The sequence below is a fragment of the Callithrix jacchus genome, chromosome 16 (genome assembly GCF_049354715.1).
Source record: "Callithrix jacchus isolate 240 chromosome 16, calJac240_pri, whole genome shotgun sequence".
Classification (NCBI taxonomy): Eukaryota; Metazoa; Chordata; class Mammalia; order Primates; family Cebidae; genus Callithrix; species Callithrix jacchus.
In genome coordinates, this window is record NC_133517.1 from 52,667,947 (window position 1) to 52,687,692 (window position 19,746).

The window sequence follows — 19,746 nt, forward strand, 5'->3', positions numbered from 1 at the left end:
TTAACTTCGTGGACCCACACCACACGAGCCCGTGGACTGGCACCCGGGATTCCACCCTTCCCGACTGATATCCGCCCTTGCCTGGGCCTCAGCGCTTAGGGGGACTTCCTCTGGGGCGGGTTTCTCTGAGGCCTTCTCGCCTCCATTTGCCACAGAGGCCCTGTTCCGGGTTTTCTTCTTCTTTTGTTTTTTCGACGCTGCGCTGCCTTCATCGCCTAACGGGTGCACTTTGGAGACGGTGTTACTGCCCGTGGGTTGCCCTGGGCAGAGACAGACAGCGGAAGGATTCCGGGCGCTGGAAACCGGGTCGGGGAGCAGGTGTCTGCGGGACGCGCAGGGAGTACCCGGGCCTGGGGCCGCCGCTGCCTCCCCGGCAGGATGTCCTAGGGCCTGGAGAAAGGGGAACAGCACGAGGGTCACTTAGGGCCGCAGACGCTGCAAGGTCCCGCCACCCTCCCGTCTTCTCCACACCGCTCACCGCCATGCGCTGCAGTCGCCACCGGAACCAGGAGGCTCAGAGTCCGACGCCGAATTCCGTCCTACAGAAGCGCGCCTGTGACTCCGGGTCCCGCAGGGCGCAAGCGGGGCGGGGCGCGGAGCCGTGAGGGGCGGGGCCTCGGGGCTCCGGGAAGAGGCTGCGGTGGGTCTCGGGAGGACCCTCGTAAGCGAGTGCTCGCGGGCATTGATTATGTGCCCGGCACCTTTCCGGATAAAAGTTCAAAGCTCTACGCAAGGGTGTGTCCTCTCAAGGCTCACCTTTTGGTGGGGAGGGAAAAGCAAGTAAACAGCACATGAACAGCTGTGGCGCAGGAGGGTGGTTGGCAAAAACCTCTGGGAGCTGGGGAAGAGGCACAGGCCTGGGACCCGGTGCAGCCCGCGATGCTCGGTCGGCGAGGGTCAGGGCGCGGTGGGGTGAGAGGCTGGCGTCGCGGGACGCGGGGGCTAGGGTGAGGTCTGAGGTGGAGGGGGACGTGGAGGGGTTTCAGAAACAGACGCGGGAAGAGCTTTGGACGGGATATGGGCGTGAGGGAGGGTGGCGGCATGGGGAAGAGGGAGAGAGCCCCATCCCACCACCTGCCTTCACCAGGCTGCTTCCCTCCCACCATGTCTTACTGGAGACCTGGGGTCACATACAACACTCGACCCCCGCCAATGAAGGCCTCACAACCGAGAGATATTGCCTAGAGGCTGAGGTGAGGCAGAGTGAGGCGCCAGGAGGGTGGGTTGTGTTGCTTGAGAAGGTAAGAGTCAGCGATGTCTGATGATTCCTGTCGGGGACACAAGAGTGGAAAGTGGTGTTTCCTGAGACGGCGGGGGGTGGGGGTGGGGTGGGGGGAGTGTTAGCTGCCTCTGGTGGGTCTCAGAGGGCAAAAGTTTGGTCGTCACTGATGGTTATTTACAGTAGTTTTACACATTACCCCCAAAATTCAGCGGATTGAAAACAACACATATTACCTCATACTTTTCTGAGGGTCAGGGATCTAGCAACAGTGTGGCTAGTGGTTGTAGCTCATGGTCTCTCATGAAGCTGCTTCATGAGAGAGGAAGACTTTTTAGACGTTTTAAAACCACCACAGTTTGGTTTGTGTTTTAGTCCCAGGAGACTGGAGGGAGTGCATTCCATCTCCAAAAGGGCCTTTCTCTGCCTCGGTTGACTGATCCAAAACTGCTTCTTCCAGAAAACTTTCTCAATCCAGACATCTGCCTGAACACGGGCCTCACACCCAATTCCTTCCTCTTCCCCAGGCACCAGGTCCTATCCATTTATTTTGTAAATAATCTCCACTGCCACCCACCCCCGCCCACCGCCTGCTGCAAGCTCCCACACACATCATCCCCCAGCCTGAACCACTGGAACGAATTACTCACTCATCTCTGTGCTTCCAGTCTCAGTTCTTGCTGTCTTTCCTGAACCACCTGCTGCTACAGTGATCTTTCTAAACAAAAACTGACCATAACAGTGGCCATAGATTCTGCCTAAAAATCTTCCATTTTCTCTGGATAAAGTCCAAGGTCCTTAACTGCCATGGTCTACCCTTTACCTGACTGTCCAGCCAGCACATGCTCTACAAATCATACATACGTAACTATTTCCAGACCTTGCTGTACTCTGCCTCCACTGATCTCCTCCACTGATCCCCTCATTTCTTTGAGGATGCAGCAAGAAGGCCCTAACCAGATGCAGCCCCTCCAATCTTTGACATCCCAGCCTACAGAACCAGAGGCCAAATCAAGGTATTTTCTCTAAAAATTGCCCAGTCTCACATAGTCTTTTATAGCAGCACAAAACAAACACAGTCACCTTGACTATTTTTGGCCCTTTGTCTTAGTGTATACTTACTATTATTGAGACCAAGTTTCACTCTGTCACCGTGGCCAGAGTGCAGTGGTGTGATCCTGGCTCACTGCAACCTCTACCTCCCTGATTCAAGTGATTCTTATGCCTCAGCCTCCCAAGTAGCTGAAACTACAGGTGCATATTACCACACCCATCTAATTTTTGTATTTTTAGTACAGAAGGGATTTTGCCATGTTGACCAGGCTGGTCTGGAACTCCTGACCTCCAGTGATCCACCTCGGCTCCCAAAATGCTGAGATTGCAGGCATGAGCCACTGTTCCTGTATATGACCAGCACATACATTTTTTAAATCAGCCTTTTTTCCCATTAAAAACTTCTTTGAGATTTTTATTAGAATACCAATAATTCTATGGAGCATTTGGGGGGAAATTGAATCTCCATATTAAATAAAATAAATCTAACCCAAACCTGGTATACCTCTTCATTTACATTGGTTTCCTTTTAGTATTTTTAATACAGTTTTATGACTTTCTCTGTGAATACCTTTCACATTTTGTTAATTATTTCCTGACATGTTTTTAATTGCTATCAGCATTCAAATTGGAGCATAAATCATCTATATCTTTATGGTATATTAAAAACATTTGCTTTTTGTCCCAGGTTCATGGCAGAGGGCTCCTAAAACAGTTGGAATTTCCTCAGCGATAAGGGTGATCGGAGCATGTTTTGTTCTGAGGTGACTCTTGGCAAGCCCCTAGATAGCTTAGGATAGTGGCTGGTCAGCAGAAAGATCAAGCCTTGATTAGAAGCTTGGAGGTTCTGACCCACCCTTCAACGTCTGGGAAGCGGAAAGCAGCTGGAGATTGAGTTAATCACCAATAGACACCATCATGCCTGTATAATGAAACCTCCATAAAAACTCCAAAATGACTGGGTCTGGGCAGCTTTTGAGTTAGCTCAGATATCTATGTGCCAAGTAAGTAGTGTGCCCAACCTCCACAGAGACAGGCCATTTTGTGCTTGGGACCCTTCTGAATCTTGCCCTGTCTTCATGTCTGTTCATTTGTATCCCTTATAGTGAATGGTAAAAGTAAGCATAGCATTTTCCTGAGTTTCGTGAATCATTTTAGCAAATTATTAAACCTGGGAGAGGAGGTGGCTTGGGAAAATGCCCAACTTTATAACGAAGTCAGACAAAAGTGTGGGTAACCTGGGTACCTATTTGCAACTGTTGTCTTAAGTGTAGGCAGACTTGTGATACTTAATCTTAAACCTGTGGAGTCAGATGCTAACTCTGGGCAGACAGCACAAGAATCAAACAGATTTTGTTGGACCTCCAGTTGGTGCTGAAGAAGGAACCACATATTTTGTCAGAAGAGGAAAAATCTCTTCACCTATAATAATATCATTTTTGTCTCTCTGGTCTATCAATTATTAAGAGAGGCATATAACACTCTCCCACTCTAATGGTGAATTTCTGTATTGCTCTTTGCCAGTCTATAATTTTAGGTATATTTGAGGGGATTTTTCTTCCATAAATTTCAAATATTTATACCTTTCTGGTGAATTTGAATGTTTTAGAATTATGTAGTGACATTCTTTTACCTATAGTAAAACTTTTGGTCTTACAGTTGATTTCATATAATAGCTATACAGCTTCAACAGTTTGCTTTTCTCTATGTTCTTACTTTCAAACTTTGTGCTCAAGTTTTTTTAAGATCTCCATATGGCTTGATCTTTTAAATCTAGCCTTGCAATCTTTGCCTCCTGACAGGAAAATTTAGCCTACTTATAGATACTTTATGGATTTATCCTGTTTGTTTTTCCACCCCTTTTTCCATTTCTCACTTTGCTTTGATTATAGATTTTTTTCTCTCTTCTCATGTTTCTCTCTCTGCTAGTTTGGAAACTACGTACTCTATTTTTATTCTTTTAGTGGTTGATCTTGAAATTTTAAAATGCATTCTTAATGTATGAAAGTCTTAAGTTAATCAATATTTCTACTTTCTTTTTGAATAATGCAAGGACCTTTTGTTGACGGCTATTGTGAGACCTCGGTTCTTCTCTTCTTATTTTAAAAGAATTTAAACAAGATACACAGCAAAGGAGATGCTGCATAGAGAATTTCAAAGGAGAAAGAATATTTGGAAAGTTAAATGCACAATACACAGTACACCTGAGAAAGAGAGAATTCAGGGCCAGATACTCATAAGGATGAGATAGCAAAGACTGGCACCAGGGAGACTCCCCTTATGGGAATCTTACATGATTATTCATAAAGAAGTGGGAACAGGTGCTGTTAGTAAGTATGTTCTGGATGGTCCTGTGAGTGCACATGTGTGTTAGCTGTATGTTCATACAATGCTTGTTGTTTATACAATGCTTGTTGTACATGCTTATATATGCTTTTCATACATGTTGCTTGTCTCATTCACATCTTAAATCTTCAACCAGGGCTCTGTTTTTATGAGTTAAGGGTAAGTCTGAAGACAGGTAAAATCAAAATGTGCATGCTCTCTGCAGGGTAAATTCTCTACTGAAGATAGCTTTTCTGGAATGAGCTTAACTGTATATCAGTGCTGAGGCTTATTGTGTTGATTGTACAGTCACCACAGTTGCTGCATCCCAAGGACATGGTTACTTCCTTGATTACCTATGCTGCCGCACTTTCAGTGCTCTGATTTCATCCACTACCTTTTGACCCATATGCTATTTTTGTCTTGACTTCATTTCTATCTTTGTTTTCAAATCCTCCATATGGAGATTCACTCAAGATGGCACTGTGAGAACAACCCAGGATTGAAACTCATGGTCAATGCGCAGAGATGGTGAGTCAGGGCCGCATTTCCAGGCGGATCTTTGTTGCCCACAGAATGGGAAAATTCCCAGGTATAAAAGAGATGCGGGACGCCAGGCAGAGGTTTTGGCTGGTGCAGCCGGCAGCCGGTGTGGCGGGGACCCGCACTGTACTGCAGTGGTGCTACACAGTGCTCCGCACAAAGCACACTGGTCCAGGTGCCCTGTTGAACTGGCAACCTGAGACTTGAGAGGGCTGAACTTGAGACTCAACGGGACTTGGACAGTGAGCCAACCCAGGAGATTCCAGGGACACAACGTTTGGGGTAGCGCAGTGGGACAAATTAAATGGTGATTCCAAACGCTCCCGGTGGAGAGGTTCCCTGAGGGTGCAGCTCTGTGGGGGAGGGGCGTCTGCCATTACCAAGGCAAACCACCCCTACTGAGGTACACGCCCATTGCTGAAGCAGCCTACGATTGCCGAGGCAAACCGCTACAACAGAGAGACTCCGCCGCAGGGCATAGCCCATGGCAGCAGGGCGGAGACTGCAGCAGAAGGGCAGAGCCTGCAGCAACAGGGAGAACCTGACACCAGCAGGGCGGAGCCTTGGCAGGCAAATAGTGACTAAACTGCCTCCTAGATGGGCAGGACAACACAACAGACACTCAAAAAAAAAAGCCCCAAGCCCCCAGACAGAGCATCTGAGAATAAAAGGGTTTTTTTATGAGTTCTGTTGCAGCAGAATTAAACATAGCAGCCTAACAGCCCTGAATGAATGACAGAGCTCACAGCTCAGCACTTGAGCTCCTATAAAGTACAGACTGTCTCCTCAAGCAGCTCCCTGACCCCTCTATATCCTAAAGACTGATGTTTGGCAGGCATCATCCTGGGACAAAGATAGCAGAAAAAGAAACTGGTAGCATCCCTCACTGTTCTGCAGCTGCTATAGGTGCACCCCAGACAAGCAGGGCCTGGAGTGGACCTCAGCAGTCGTACAGCAAAGGGACTAGACTGGTAGAAGGAAAACCAAGTAACAGAAATACTTCATCATCAACAATCTGGGTGTCCACTCAGAGACCCAATTGAAAAGTCAGAAACTACACAGATGACAGGTGGATAAATCCACAAAGATGGGAAGAAACCAGCGCAAAAAGGAGGAAAACACCCGAAACCAGAACACCTCGCCTCCTAGAAAGGACCAAAACTCCTCACCAGCAAGGGAACAAAGCTGGACGGAGAATGACTGTGATGAAATGATGGAATTACACTTCAGAAGGTGGATAATGAGAAACTTTTGTGAGCTAAAAGAACATGTATTAAATCAATGCAAAGAAACTAAGAACCTTGAAAAAAGATATGAAAAAAGATTTGAGGAAATGATAACAAGAATGGATAACTTAGAGAGGAATACGAATGAATTAAAGGAGCTGAAAAACACAATACGAGAACTTCGTGAAGCATGCACAAGTTTCAATAGCCATAATGACCAAGCAGAAGAAAAAATATCAGAAGTTGAAGATCAACTCAATGAAATAAAATGAGAAACCAAGATCAGAGAAAAAAACGCAAAAAGGAATGAATAAAGTCTCCAAGAAATGTGGGAATATGTGAAGAGACCTAACCTACATTTGATAGGCATACCAGAATGTGACGAAGAGAATGAATCCAAGCTGTAAAATACTCTTCAGGACATTATCCAGGGAAATTTCCCACACCTAGCAAGACAGGCCAACACTCAAATGCAGGAAATACAGAGAACATCACAAAGATATTCCGCAAGAAGAGCAACCCCAAGGCACATAATCGTCAGATTCAACAAGGTTGAAATAAAGGAGAGAATACTAAGGGCAGCCAGAGAGAAAAGTCGGGTCACCCACAAAGGGAAGCCCATCAGACTCACAGCAGATCTCTCGGCAGAAACACTACAAGCCAGAAGAGACTAAGGGCCAATATTCAACATCCTTAAAGAAAAGAACTTTCAACCCATAATTTCATATCCAGCCAAACTGAGCTTCAGAAGTGAAGGAAAAATAAAATCCTTTGCGAACAAGCAAGTACTCAGAGATTTTGTCACCATCAGGCCTGCTTTACAAGAGCTCCTGAAAGAGGCACTACACATAGAAAGGAACAACCAGTACCAGCCATTCCAAAATCACACTAAATGCTAAAGAGCATCAACATAATGAAGAATCTACAACAACTAACGGGCAAAACAGCCAGCTAGCATCAAAATGGCAGTATCAAATTCACACATAACAATATTAACCCTAAATGTAAATGGACTAAATGCACCAATCAAAAGACACAGACTCGCAAATTGGATAAAAATCCAAAACCCATCGGTTTGCTGTAGCCAGGAAACCCATCTCACATGCAAGGATACACAAAATAAAGGGATGGAGGAACATTTACCAAGCAAATGGAGAGCAAAAAAAAGCAGGAGTTACAATTCTCATCTCTGATAAAATAGACTTTAAACCAACAAAAATCAAAAGAGACAAAGAAGACCATTACATAATGGTAAAAGGATCGATACAACAAGAAGAGCTAATGATCCTAAACATATATGGACCCAATGCAGGAGCACCCAGGTACATAAGGTAAGTTCTTAATGACTTACAAAGAGACTTAGACTCCCACACAATAATAGTGGGAGACTTTAACATTCCACTGTCAATATTAGACAGATCAACCAGACAGAAAATCAACAAAAATATCCAGGGCTTGAACTCAGACCTGGAGCAAGCAAATCTGATAGACATTTACAGAACTTTCCACCCCAGATCCACAGAATATACATTCGTCTCAGCACCACATCACACCTCTCTAAAATTGACCACATAATTGGAAGTAATGCACTCCTCAGCAAATGCAAAACAACTGAAATCATAACAAACAGTCTCTCAGATCATAGTGCAATCCAGTTAGAACTCAGAATTCACAAACCAACCCAGAACCACACAGCTTCATGGAAACTGAACAACTGGCTCTTGAATGTTGACTGGATAAACAATGAAATGAAGGCATAAATAAAGAAGTTCTTTGAAACCAATGAGAACGAAAACACAACATGTCAGAATCTCTGGGACACATTTAAAGCAGACTCTAGAGGAAAATATATACCAATAAATGCCCACATGAGAAGAAAAAAAAATCTAAAATTGACACCCTATCTCAAAATTGAAAGAGCTAGAAGAGCAAGATCAAAAAACTCAAAACCTAGCAGAAGACAAGAAATAACTAAGATCAGAACAGAACTGAAGGAGATAGAAACACAAAAAAAACCTTCAAAAAATCAATAAATCCAGGAGCTGACTTTTCTAAAAGATCAACAGAATAGATCACTAGCCAGAATAATAAAAAAGAAGAGAGAGAATAACCAAATAGATGCAAAAAAAAAAACCTATAAAGAAGATATCACCACAGATTCCACAGAAATTTAAACCATCATCAGAGATTATTACAAACAATTCTATGCACATAAACTAGTAAACCTGGAAGAAATGGATAAATACCTAGACACTTGCGTCCTCCCAATCCTGAACCAGGGAGAAGGCAAAACTCTGAATAGACCAACAACAAGGTCTGAAGTTGAGGCAGCAATTAAGAGCCTACCATACAAAAAAAGCCCAGGTCCAGATGGGTTCACAGCTGAATTTTACCAGATATACAAAGAGGAGCTGGTACCATTCCTTCTGAAACTATTCCAAATAATCCAAATAGAGGGAATCCTTCCCAAATCATTTTATGAGTCCAACATCATCCTAATACCAAAACCCAGCAGAGACTCAGCAAGAAAAGAAAACTACAGGCCAATATCCATGATGAACACAGATGCAAAATTCTTCAATAAAATACTGACAAGTCGATTGCAACAGCACATCAAAAAGCTTATCCAGCATGATCAAATAGGATTCATCCCAGGAATGCAAGGCTGGTTCAACATACACAAGTCTGTAAATGTAATTCACCACATACACAGAACCAAAGACAAAAGCCACATGATTATCTGAATTGATGAAGAGAAGGCCTTTGACAAAATTCAACAGCCCTTTATGCTATAAACCCTCAATAAAGTAGGAATTGATGAAACGTATCTCAGAATAATAAAAGCTATTTATGACAAACCAACAGCCAATATTATACTGAATGGGCAAAAACTGGAAGCATTCCCTTTGAAATCTGGCACTAGACAAGGATGCCTTTTCTCACCACTTCAGGCAAGAAAAAGAGCAATCAGGCAAGAAAAAGAAATAAAGGGTATTCAAATAGGAAAGGAGGAAGTCAAATTGTTTCTATTTGTAGATGACATGATTGTATATCTAGAAGACCCCATCGTCTCAGCCCAAAATCTCCTGATTTGATAAGCAACTTCAGCAAAGTCTCAGGACACAAAAACAATGTGCAAAAATCACAAGCATTCCTATACACCAATAACAGATTTAAAGAGAGCCACACTTAGAACGAACTGCCATTCACAATTGCTACAAAAAAAATAAAATACCTGAAAATACAACTAACGAGGAACATAAAGAACCTCTTCAAGGAGAACTATAAACCACTGCTCAAAGAAATAAGAGAGGACACAAACAGATGGACAACCATTCCATGCTCATAATTAGAATGAATTGATATTGTGAAAATGGCCACACTGCCCAAAGTAATTACAGATTCGATGCTATCCCCATCAAGCTACCAATGACCTTCTTCACGGAACTGGAAAAAAAAAACCTTAAACTTCATATAAAACCAAAAGAGAGCCTGCATAGCCAAGTCAATTCTAAGCAAAAAGAACAAAGCGGGAGGCATCACACTACTGGACTTCCAACTATACTACAAGGCTACAGTAATCAAAACAGCATGGCACTGGTACCAAAACACAGATATAGACCAATGGAACAGAACAGAAGCCTCGGAGGCAACACAACATATCTACAACCATCCAATCCTTGACAAACCTGATAAAAACAAGCAATGGGGAAAGGATTCCCTGTTTAATAAATGGTGTTGGGAAAACTGGCTAGCCATGTGCAGAAAGCAGAAACTAGACCCCTTCCTGACACCTTACACTAAAATTAACTCCAGATGGATTAAAGACAAACGTAAGACCTAATACCATAAAAATTCTAGAAGAAAATCTAGGCAAAACCATTCAGGACATAGGTGTAGGCAAGGACTTCATGATCAAAACACCAAAAGCATTGGCAACAAAAGCCAAAATAGACAAATGGGACCTAATCAAACTCCACAGCTTCTGCATGGCAAAAGAAACAGTCATTAGGGTGAATCAGCAACCAACAGAATGGGAAAAAAATTTTGCAGTCTACCCATCTGACAAAGAGCTGATATCCAGAATTTACAAAGAACTAAAACAGATTTACAATAAAAAACAAACAAGCCCATTCAAAATTGGGCAAAGGATATGAACAGTCACTTTATAAAATAAGACATACATGAGGCCAACAAACATAAAAAAAATGCTCATCATCCCTGGTCATTAGAGAGATGCAAATCAAAGCTACATTGAGATACCATCTCACGCCAGTTAGAATGGCGATCATTAAAAAATCTGGAGACAACAGATGCTAGAAAAGATGTGGAGAAATAGGAACACTTTTACACTGTTGGTGGGAGTGTAATTAGTTCAACCATTGTGGAAGACAGTGTGGCGATTTTTCAAGGACCTTGAAATAGAAATTCCAATTGACCCGGCAATGCCATTACTGGGCATATATTGAAAGGATTATAAATCTTTCTACTATAAGGACACATGCACACGTGTGTTCATTGCAGCACTGTTTACAATAGCAAAGACCTGGAATGCCTATCGATGATAGACTGGACAGGGAAAATGTGGCACATATACACCATGAAGTACTATGCAGCCATCAAAAACTATGAGTTCCTGTCCTTTGTAGGGAAATGGATGAACCTGGAAACCATCATTCTCAGCAAACTGACACAAGAACAGAAAATCAAACACCACATGTTATCACTTACCGGCAGGTGTTGAACAATGAGAAAACATGGACACCGGGAGGGGAGCATCACACCCTGGGGTCTGTTGGGGGGAAATAGGGGAGGGACAGCGGGGGGTGGGGAGTTGGGAAGAGATAGCATGGGGAGAAATGCCAGATATAGGTGAAAGGTAGGAAGGCAGCAAATCACGCTGCCATGTGTGTACCTATGCAATAGTCTTGCGTGTTCTTCACAAGTACCCCAAAACCTAAAATGCAATTTAAAAAAAAGAAACACAGAAAAAGGGGCTTTCCTATCATCTTCCATACACCCCAGGCCCCACTGAACAGAGGCATCCCAGGCTCATGGGGTCAGTAAATATACGACCTAGGTTTTCTCCATCATGTGGAGTTGGTATTTGTTCCCTGAGAAACACTTCTGAGGACATCACCAAAGTCAAAGGGCAGAAAAAAATTGTGGTTGACAAATTTCTTTTCAAGACTATTTCTCTTTGGAAACATGACAACGTGCTGAAATTAAAATTTCCTAGGCTTTGGATGAAGCACCTCAACATATGTCAAGTCTGGTTGGATGCTTGGTAGTGCCAGGGACCAGGAAGAGGTGGTCACTTACTTGTCCTAGGCAGCACCTTCCTGTGGCCCCTGCACAGTCCACTGCATCCATCAGTGTGGCCTATTCTGTGCTTCAGCTGCAGTGGGTCTCCTGATGGCCATCTCCCAATGGCACTGAGGTGAGGTGAAGGGCGGAATCACAGGAACAAATAGAGTCAGAAGGTATCAAATACAGTAAGGAATGCACAGTCTCCTCTTCACACAACAGTGATCATATCAGATGCAAGTCAGATCATCCTCCTCTGCTCAGAACCCTCCAGGATCTCCCCATTTCCCGCAGAGCAAAACCCAAAGTCTTAGTAATGGGCACAGACCTTCATGACATATTCTAGCACCTCTCTTACCTCCCCATTCTCTCCCTTGCTCACTCTACTTCTAGACATGTTACCCTGAAACAATACAGATCTCAGGCCCGGTGTCTCACTAACTATTCTCTCTACCTGATACTTGAATATCCTTTTATTTTCATTTGACACTCTCATGTGCTTTGAGTCACTGGTCAAATGCCATCTCAGTGAAACCTTCCCTGATTGTCCCCATTGAAAACCAGACCACTCCTGAACCCTACATGGACCTCAATCCCTCTCTGCTTTAGTTTTGCTTTCCAGTAACCATGATCATTAGGTCATTTCCTCTTCGACTGGCACATAACTCCACAGGGCAGGCACTTATGCCTGTCTTGTTCCTGCTGTATCCTTGCACCTTGGTGCCTCATGTCTGGCATATAGAAAGCATTCAACAAGTATTTACTGGAAAAAATTAGTAATCAAATCCAGGCTAGAAAGGCAGAAACACGAGGCCAGAAAGGGGCCTGACTGAGGAGGCATGTGTCAGCAGATTGGCTTGCATGATATTTAAAGTCTGGACAGGTGAGTTAGGAGGGTAACAGGGCCATGCTGCTGTTGGAATTTCAGATGTTGCCTTGGGAAAGGGCGTTGTGGTGGAGGTGACAGTGAGACCTGGGGAGCATGTGTGTAGCCAACACCCTGTGGGTGGAGTGCCAGCCTCTGAAGTGAGCACAGGCTCAACCTTGTGGCACTGACCTTCCCATCCTCAAGTCAACACTTCCACACTTTTTTTTTTTTTGAAAGAAAGAGAAAAGGGGAGAGAGAACAGGAGTCTTGCTCTATTGCCCAGGCTGGAATGCAATCTAAAAATAGGTAATAAAAACCTCTTTTATGCCAACAATTGTGCTTAACAGCAGAGACAGGAAAGAATAAGGGAAGAAAATAACAAGCAGCCAACCAATATTTCACTTAAGTCTGTGAAATGCTATACAAATGCTGAAGAGTGATTTACTTCCAATTATGTGGTCACTTTCAAAATAGGTGTAATGTGATACTGAGAAAAATGTATGTTCTGTGGACCTGGGATGAAGAATTATATAAATATTCACTGAGTTTACTTGTTCCAGGTCTGCGTTCAAATCATAGATGTCCCTGTTAATTTTCTATCTCATTGATCTGTCAATTAACAATCTGTGCCAAAGTCTCCTGCTATTATCGTGCGGGAGTCCAAGTCTCTATAAGTCATTAAGAACTTGTCTTATGTATCTGGGTGTTACTGTATTGGGTGCATATATATTTGTGATCACTGACTCCTGTTGTTGCATTGATCCTTTTATTATGTAATTCCCTTCTTTGTTTCTTTTAGTCTTTGTTATTATTAAAGTCTATTTTGTCAGAGACAAAAGTTACAACTCCTGTTTTTTGTTTGTTTGTTTTGCTCTCCATTTGACTGGTAAGTCTTCCACCAAACCTTTGTTTTGAGTCTTTGTATGTCCTTGCTTATGAGATGGATCTAGATATAGCGAACCGATGGGTTTTGACTTTTTTTTCAATTTGCCTGTCTGTGTCTTTGATTGGGGCATTTAATCCATTTAAATTTAGGATTAATATTGTTATTTCTGAGTTTAATATTGTTGTTTAATGCTTGCTGGCTATTTTGCCCATTAGTTGATATAGAGTCTTCATTATGGAGATACTCTTTACCATTTGGTAAGTTTTTGGGATGACTGATAATGGTTGTACCTTTCTGTGTATAGTGCTTCTATCAGAAGCTCTTGTAAAGCAGGCCTGCTGGTGAGGAAATCTCTGAGTGCTTGCTTGTTCATGAAAAATTTTATTTTTCCTTCATTTATGAAGTTTAGTTTGGCCGGATATGAGATTCTGGTTTGAAAATTCTTTTTGAATTTTTTGAGGATATTGAACATTGACCCCCACTCTCCTCTAGTTTGTAGGGTTTCAGCTGAGAGATCTGCTGTGAGTCTGATAGGCTTCCCTTTATGGGTAACCTGACCTTTCTCTAGCTGCCCTTAGAATTTTATCCTTTATTTCAACCCTGGTGAATCTAACGATTATGTGTCTTGGGGTTGCTCTACTTGAGGAATATCTTTGTGGTGTTCTCTGTATTACCTGAAGTTGAATATTGTCCTGCCTTACTAGGTTAGGAAAGTTTTCCTGAATATCCTGAAGAATATTTTCCAGCTTGGATTCATTCTCTTCATGACATTCAGGTACACCTATCAAATGTAAATTAGGTCTTTTCACATAGTCCCATATTTCTTGGAGACTGCTCATTCCTTTTTACTCTTTCTTTTCTAATCTTGTTTCCTCATTTCATTTCATTAAATTTGTCTTCAACCTCTGATATCCTTTCTTCTGCTTGATCAATTCAACTGTTAAAACCTGTGCATCACGAATGTTCATTGCAGCACTGTTTACAATAGCAAAGACCTGGAACCAACCCAAATGCCCATCGATGATAGACTGGACTGGGAAAATGTGGAACATATACACATGGAATATTATGCAGCAATAAAAAACGATGAGTTTGTGTCCTTTGTAGGGGCTTGGATGAATCTGGAGAACATCATTCTCAGCAAACAGACACAAGAACAGAAAATGAAATACCACATATTTTCACTCATAGGCAGGTGATGAACAATGAGAACACATGGACACAGGGAGGGGAGCACTATGCACTGGGGTCTATTGTGGGGAATAGGGGAGCGACAGTGGTGGGGGGAGCTGGGGAGGGATAGCATGGGGAGAAATGCCAGATGTGGGTGGAGAGGAAGGCAGCAAATCACACTACCACGTGTGTACCTATGCAACTATCTTACATGTTCTGCACATGCACCCCAAAACCTAAAACGCAATTAAAAAAAAAAAACCTGTGCATACTTTGTGGAGTTCTCGTATTGTATTCTTCAGTTCAATTAATTCACTTATATTCCTCTCTAGACTGTCTATTCTCGTTAGGATTTCGTCAAACCTTTTTTCAAGGTTCCTAGTTTCTTTACATTGGGCTAGAACATGTTCTTTTAACTCACAGAAGTTTCATATTATCCACCTTCTGAAGCCTAATTCTGTTATTGGAACACACTCATTCTCCATCAGGCCTGGTTCCCTTGTTGATGAGGAGTTGTGATCCCTTGTAGAAGGAGAGGTGTTCTGGTTTTGGGTGTTTTCCTCCCTTTTGGGCTGGTTTCTTCCCATCATTGTAAATTTATCCACCTGTCGTCTTTGTAATTACCAACTTTCAAATCAGGTCTCTGAGTGGACGTCCAACTTGTTGATTCCCAGCACCGGAATCTGAGCAACCCACTGCACTGGCTAAAACAGTGGCATTAAGATTCGTGGTGCTTTTCTGCCTGGGAATCTCTGATCTGGCTTTTCTTGAGTCCCTTTTTGAATTAGCTAAATAGACAACTCTGCCTTCCCGGAGCTCCAAATGTCGACCAAAAGGGGACCCAGTCCCGTTTACTCTGCACCAAGAACTGCCATGCTGGGGCACCGGCAAAACCACCACACTGGCCACAAGAGTCACTCTGGTGACCCGTGGGGCTCCTCCGCTGGGAATCTCCTGGTCCGTGAGCAACAAAAATTCATCTGAAAGTGTGGCGTCCTCTCATTCTCTGCACTTTCACTGGGAGTTACAATCCTGAGCTGCTAGTAATCAGCCATCTTGGATCTCTCTCTCCACTTTCTTCTCTTTTCAAACTTCTCACAACCTCTCACTCCCCATTTGCAACTGATGACTTTGCCTCCTGCATCCTTAAAAACGTGGAAGCCGAAAACTAAACCACCAAACCTACAAACTGACTACATTTGCCCATTTTTCTGTTCTTCTTGGTACAATGCAGGAGGTGTCTGTCTATACAACACCAACCCCTCAACTTCTGGGGGATCTCCCTTCCTCTCAGCTCCACCAGCCCCCACCACTTCTGCTCCCCTCGACTGTGCAGACCCTCCAGTCACCCTCACACCAGCCACCCAGCATCTGTCCCTCTGTTCCACCAACATGGGCCCTGGCAGGACCACCAGCCTTTCCCTGAAGCCAAGTCTCAACTCCCTTCTCCTCAGTGTTTGATATGATAGTTTCTCTCCTGGTTATCTCTGTCTCTTCCCTTCAGGTGCCTTTGTTGCTTCTCTTCCTCCACCAGAATGTTCAAAGCTGGGGAATCTTAGGCCTCTGTCCCAAGTCCTCTAATTATCTTCCCAGAGTAACTCATGCTTTCCCAAAGATGCGTAACTCATTTTTTAAAAATGCTGATAACTCCCAAATTTCATCTCCATCCCAAATCTGTCTTTAAGCTCCAAATTCATAGTTAACTGAGATCTCCATTTCTCTTTTATTTCACAGACACCTCAAGTTTAGCATGCCCACAAGAGAAATCTTGATTTCCACACACTGGCACTGGTTGGCAGGCCAAGATCCACACCCTGCTGTCCCAGAGGCGACTGAATTGGGTTACCCGCCTGAGGCTGGCCCTGTCATATTTTTTCTTAAGAGGCCATGAATTGAGGACACAGTGACTTTCAGATTGGTTCTGTCCCTAGACATGTGAGGACAAGTGAACTTGGGAGCAGACTGTGGGGCAGCCATTTTCTTGCTACATCTAAAGAGAAAAGAATGAAATGGATATGGGGAAACAAAGAGCTTGCAGTTGTTCCTGATGGCACTCACTTCTTGTTCCCCATGACAAGAAATGCCCTTCTAACTTATGCTAGGTGAGTTGGTGTCTTCATTTGCTGCCAAACAAACATTAAGACACCTGCTACTTGCATGTGTCTTTTGCTGGGTGAAGATAATTTGGACTAGTTCACAAATGCTTCCTATTTAAATTTTGACTGAGGATGCACCAAAATCAGAGATCAATTTAGGAAAAATTTTCATCTTCCTGATATTGAGTCTATGAATGAACAAGAAAGACTTCAGTATTTATTCATGTTTCTCTTTCCCTACTGTCACTCTGAAGAATTTTATGGTTTAAAAAGGGAGATCACTTACCTACAAAAAAAAAAAAAAAGAAATCAACAAGGATAAGGGAAACAACTGATATAAACACAACAGAAACAAATACAACTAATTGTTACATATGAATCACATAGCTACACGAAAGAGAGAAAACCAAGACTCAAGTATCTTTTGTATGCAGTATTCTGACTCTACAGCTTCAAATCAAAGTGCAAAAGCCAGTAGACAGATACTGAACAATCAATAGGTTGTTTTTACACAGTGGTTATGGACTAGCAATTCTGAAACTACTTTTAGTATATTCCAAGATTAAGAAAATCTAATACTAAGGATAATTGGGACCATATTTTGTTTTGAAAAAAGGGGTGCTGGGGGGCTACAACTATGGAAAGAGGGAAGGGTAGATTGAACCCTGTGGTATTAGACTGGAATTGACAGATTGAACCCTGTGGTATTGGACTGGAATTGACAGACTGAACTCTGTGGTACTGCACTGGAATTGATAAATTGAACCCTGTGGTATTAAACTGGAACTGATAGATTAAACCCTGTGGTATTGAACTGGAACTGAAAGATTGAACCCTGTGGCATAGGACTTGAATTGATAGACTGAACCCCGTGGTACTGAAATGGAACTGGTGGCATTGGAATAAATTAATGGTTTTAAATACACTGATGGCTATGGAAATTGATACAAGATAGTGTGTTTAAACAGATACACTTACATTTATTTCCTAGCTCTCTGCTGAGAGCCCAGAAGCAGTGACACCCTCATGATAGTGAGCACACCTAACACCCATATCTTGTTCTGTAAAAACTATTCTCCACAGAAAGGCACCAGAGCACCTGGGAAAAGGACTTATTCCACAGCTGGGGCTTTACTGTGGGGAAGTCTGGCAGTCACAATCTTAACCAAGTGATAAAGATTACATCATCTAAACTGACCACAAAAACCATCACAGATCTCCTGAAATGACACACCAAGGACAAATCTCTTATGTGGTTCCTGGAAAAATCATCAAAGAGCACTGGACAAACCCAAGGTGAAGGACAGTCTACAAAATAATTGCCTCATGCTCTTCAAATATGGCAATATTTTATCTTTGAAAGACAGACTGGATGGGGATGGTGGCTCACACCTGTAATCCTAGCAATTTGGAAGGCCCCAGTGGGAGAATCACTTGAGGTCAAGAGTTCAAGACCAGCCTGGACAACTTGGTGAAATCCTCTCTCTACTGAAAATATGCCCTCACCTAAAAAAAAAAAAAAAAAAAAAAAAAAAATTAGCCAAGCATGGTGGCACATGTCTGTGGTCCCAGCTACTTCGAAGGCTGAGGCATGAGAATTGCTTGAACTCGAGAGGTGGAGTTGCAGCAAGCCAAGATCATGCCACCACATTCCAACCTGGGCAACAGAACAAGACTCTGTCTCAAAGTTAAAAAAAAAAAGACTGAAGAAGTACTCCAGATAGAAAAACATGACAACTACATATGTGTGATCACAGATTGGATCCTCAGCCAGGAAAATTAAAAAAAGAAATCCTATAAAGGGCATTACCAGGATAACTGGCAAACATTAATAAGGTTTATAGATTGTAGCATGTCATCAACATTCATTTTCCTGGCCAAGCACAATGATTCATGTCTATAATCCCAGCACTTTGGTTGGATTACTTGAGACCAGGAGGTCGAGACCAGCCTGGGGAACATAGGAAGACCCATCTTTACAAAAAACAAAACTAGCCAGGTCTGGTGGCACACACCTGCAGTCCCAGCTATTCAGAAGGGTGAGGTGGGAGGACTGCTTGAGCCCACGTGGTTGAGGATGCAGTGTTGTGATTGCACCACTGCATTCCAGCCTGCATGACAGAGCAAGACCTTGCTTCAAAAAAAAAAAAAAACCAAATCATTTTCCAACGAATACTATGGTCATGAAAGAGAACATCCTTGTTCTTAGGAAGCACATGCTGATGTATTTAGAAGTAAAGTGCATCACATCGGCAACTCAGTCTCAGGGCAAAAATGTCTGTATCTACAGAGAGGGAGAATAAGAAAATGATACAGCAAATGTGGCAAAATGCTAACCGGGGAATTTGACGGAAGAGATTTGAGTGTTCTTTGTGGTACTCATAATAATTTTGTGTGTGAACTTATTTCAAAATATAAAAACTACAAAAAATGTAGCTTATAGTGGATATATATCATTTATGACTATTCAAAGTCTCATAAAACTTTCTCATGTTTTAGGGGCTCTCTACAGCCTTCCCAACAAAGAAGCCATCATCTACACTTCCTGGCCTCCCTTGCTGCTAGTAGTGAACAAGAATTGGTTTGGGTGCTCAGATCTGTCTGGACAACCCTGAAGTCAAAGCATAGTTAAATAGGAAAATTAGACTTCTGCCTGCTCACCTAGGTCACAGCAAAGCAGTGGGATTCCTAAATAGTCAGCATTTACCTTGGGAGGGGAGTTCCATGGGATGGTTCTGTATTCTTTCCTGGAAGCTTGGACCCCAGTCTACTTCTTCAGCTCTCTTAGTGCTTCTGTGAGATAATAATTTTCAATTAGTGTTAACAATGCCTAGCACAGAGTGCCAAGGACTGGGTACAGTTTAAAATACCTTGCACATACCGTTGCATTTAATCTTCACAAAACTCTTAACTGCAGTAAGAGTTTTGTGGTCAACACTTAGGTCTTCTATCTCTCCAGAGGCTATACTGTATGTTGGGGAGTGGCAAGGCGGATGGATGCTCTTTGGCTGTGGAAACTGTGCAGGAATAACCCACCTTCACACAGGCAA

General features: G+C 42.9%; 1 protein-coding gene and 1 long non-coding RNA gene across 12 annotated transcripts in view; both read right to left on the reverse strand.

The window, feature by feature from the left end:
- C16H8orf33 (chromosome 16 C8orf33 homolog) overlaps positions 1 to 516 on the reverse strand; it is a 29,415-nt gene extending 28,899 nt beyond the window's left edge. For all 11 annotated transcript variants that reach the window (XR_013527958.1, XR_013527954.1, XR_013527956.1 and 8 more), the window contains exons 1-2: positions 479 to 516; positions 82 to 390 (exon numbers count right to left, since the gene is read on the reverse strand). Coding sequence is in view for 5 of the 11 variants with exons in the window: in XM_054246814.2 (XP_054102789.1) it covers positions 82 to 390; positions 479 to 484 (315 nt within the window). In the remaining 6 variants the exon portion in view is untranslated. The remainder of the gene's footprint in view (positions 1 to 81; positions 391 to 478) is intronic.
- A 624-nt stretch (positions 517 to 1,140) lies between these two features.
- LOC144579740 (uncharacterized) lies at positions 1,141 to 19,715 on the reverse strand. The gene is made up of 4 exons (XR_013527970.1): positions 19,578 to 19,715; positions 19,404 to 19,489; positions 11,689 to 11,801; positions 1,141 to 1,268 (listed from the first exon to the last, which is right to left on the reverse strand). It is a non-coding gene; the product is annotated as an uncharacterized LOC144579740 (long non-coding RNA).
- Positions 19,716 to 19,746: the final 31 nt, after the last annotated feature.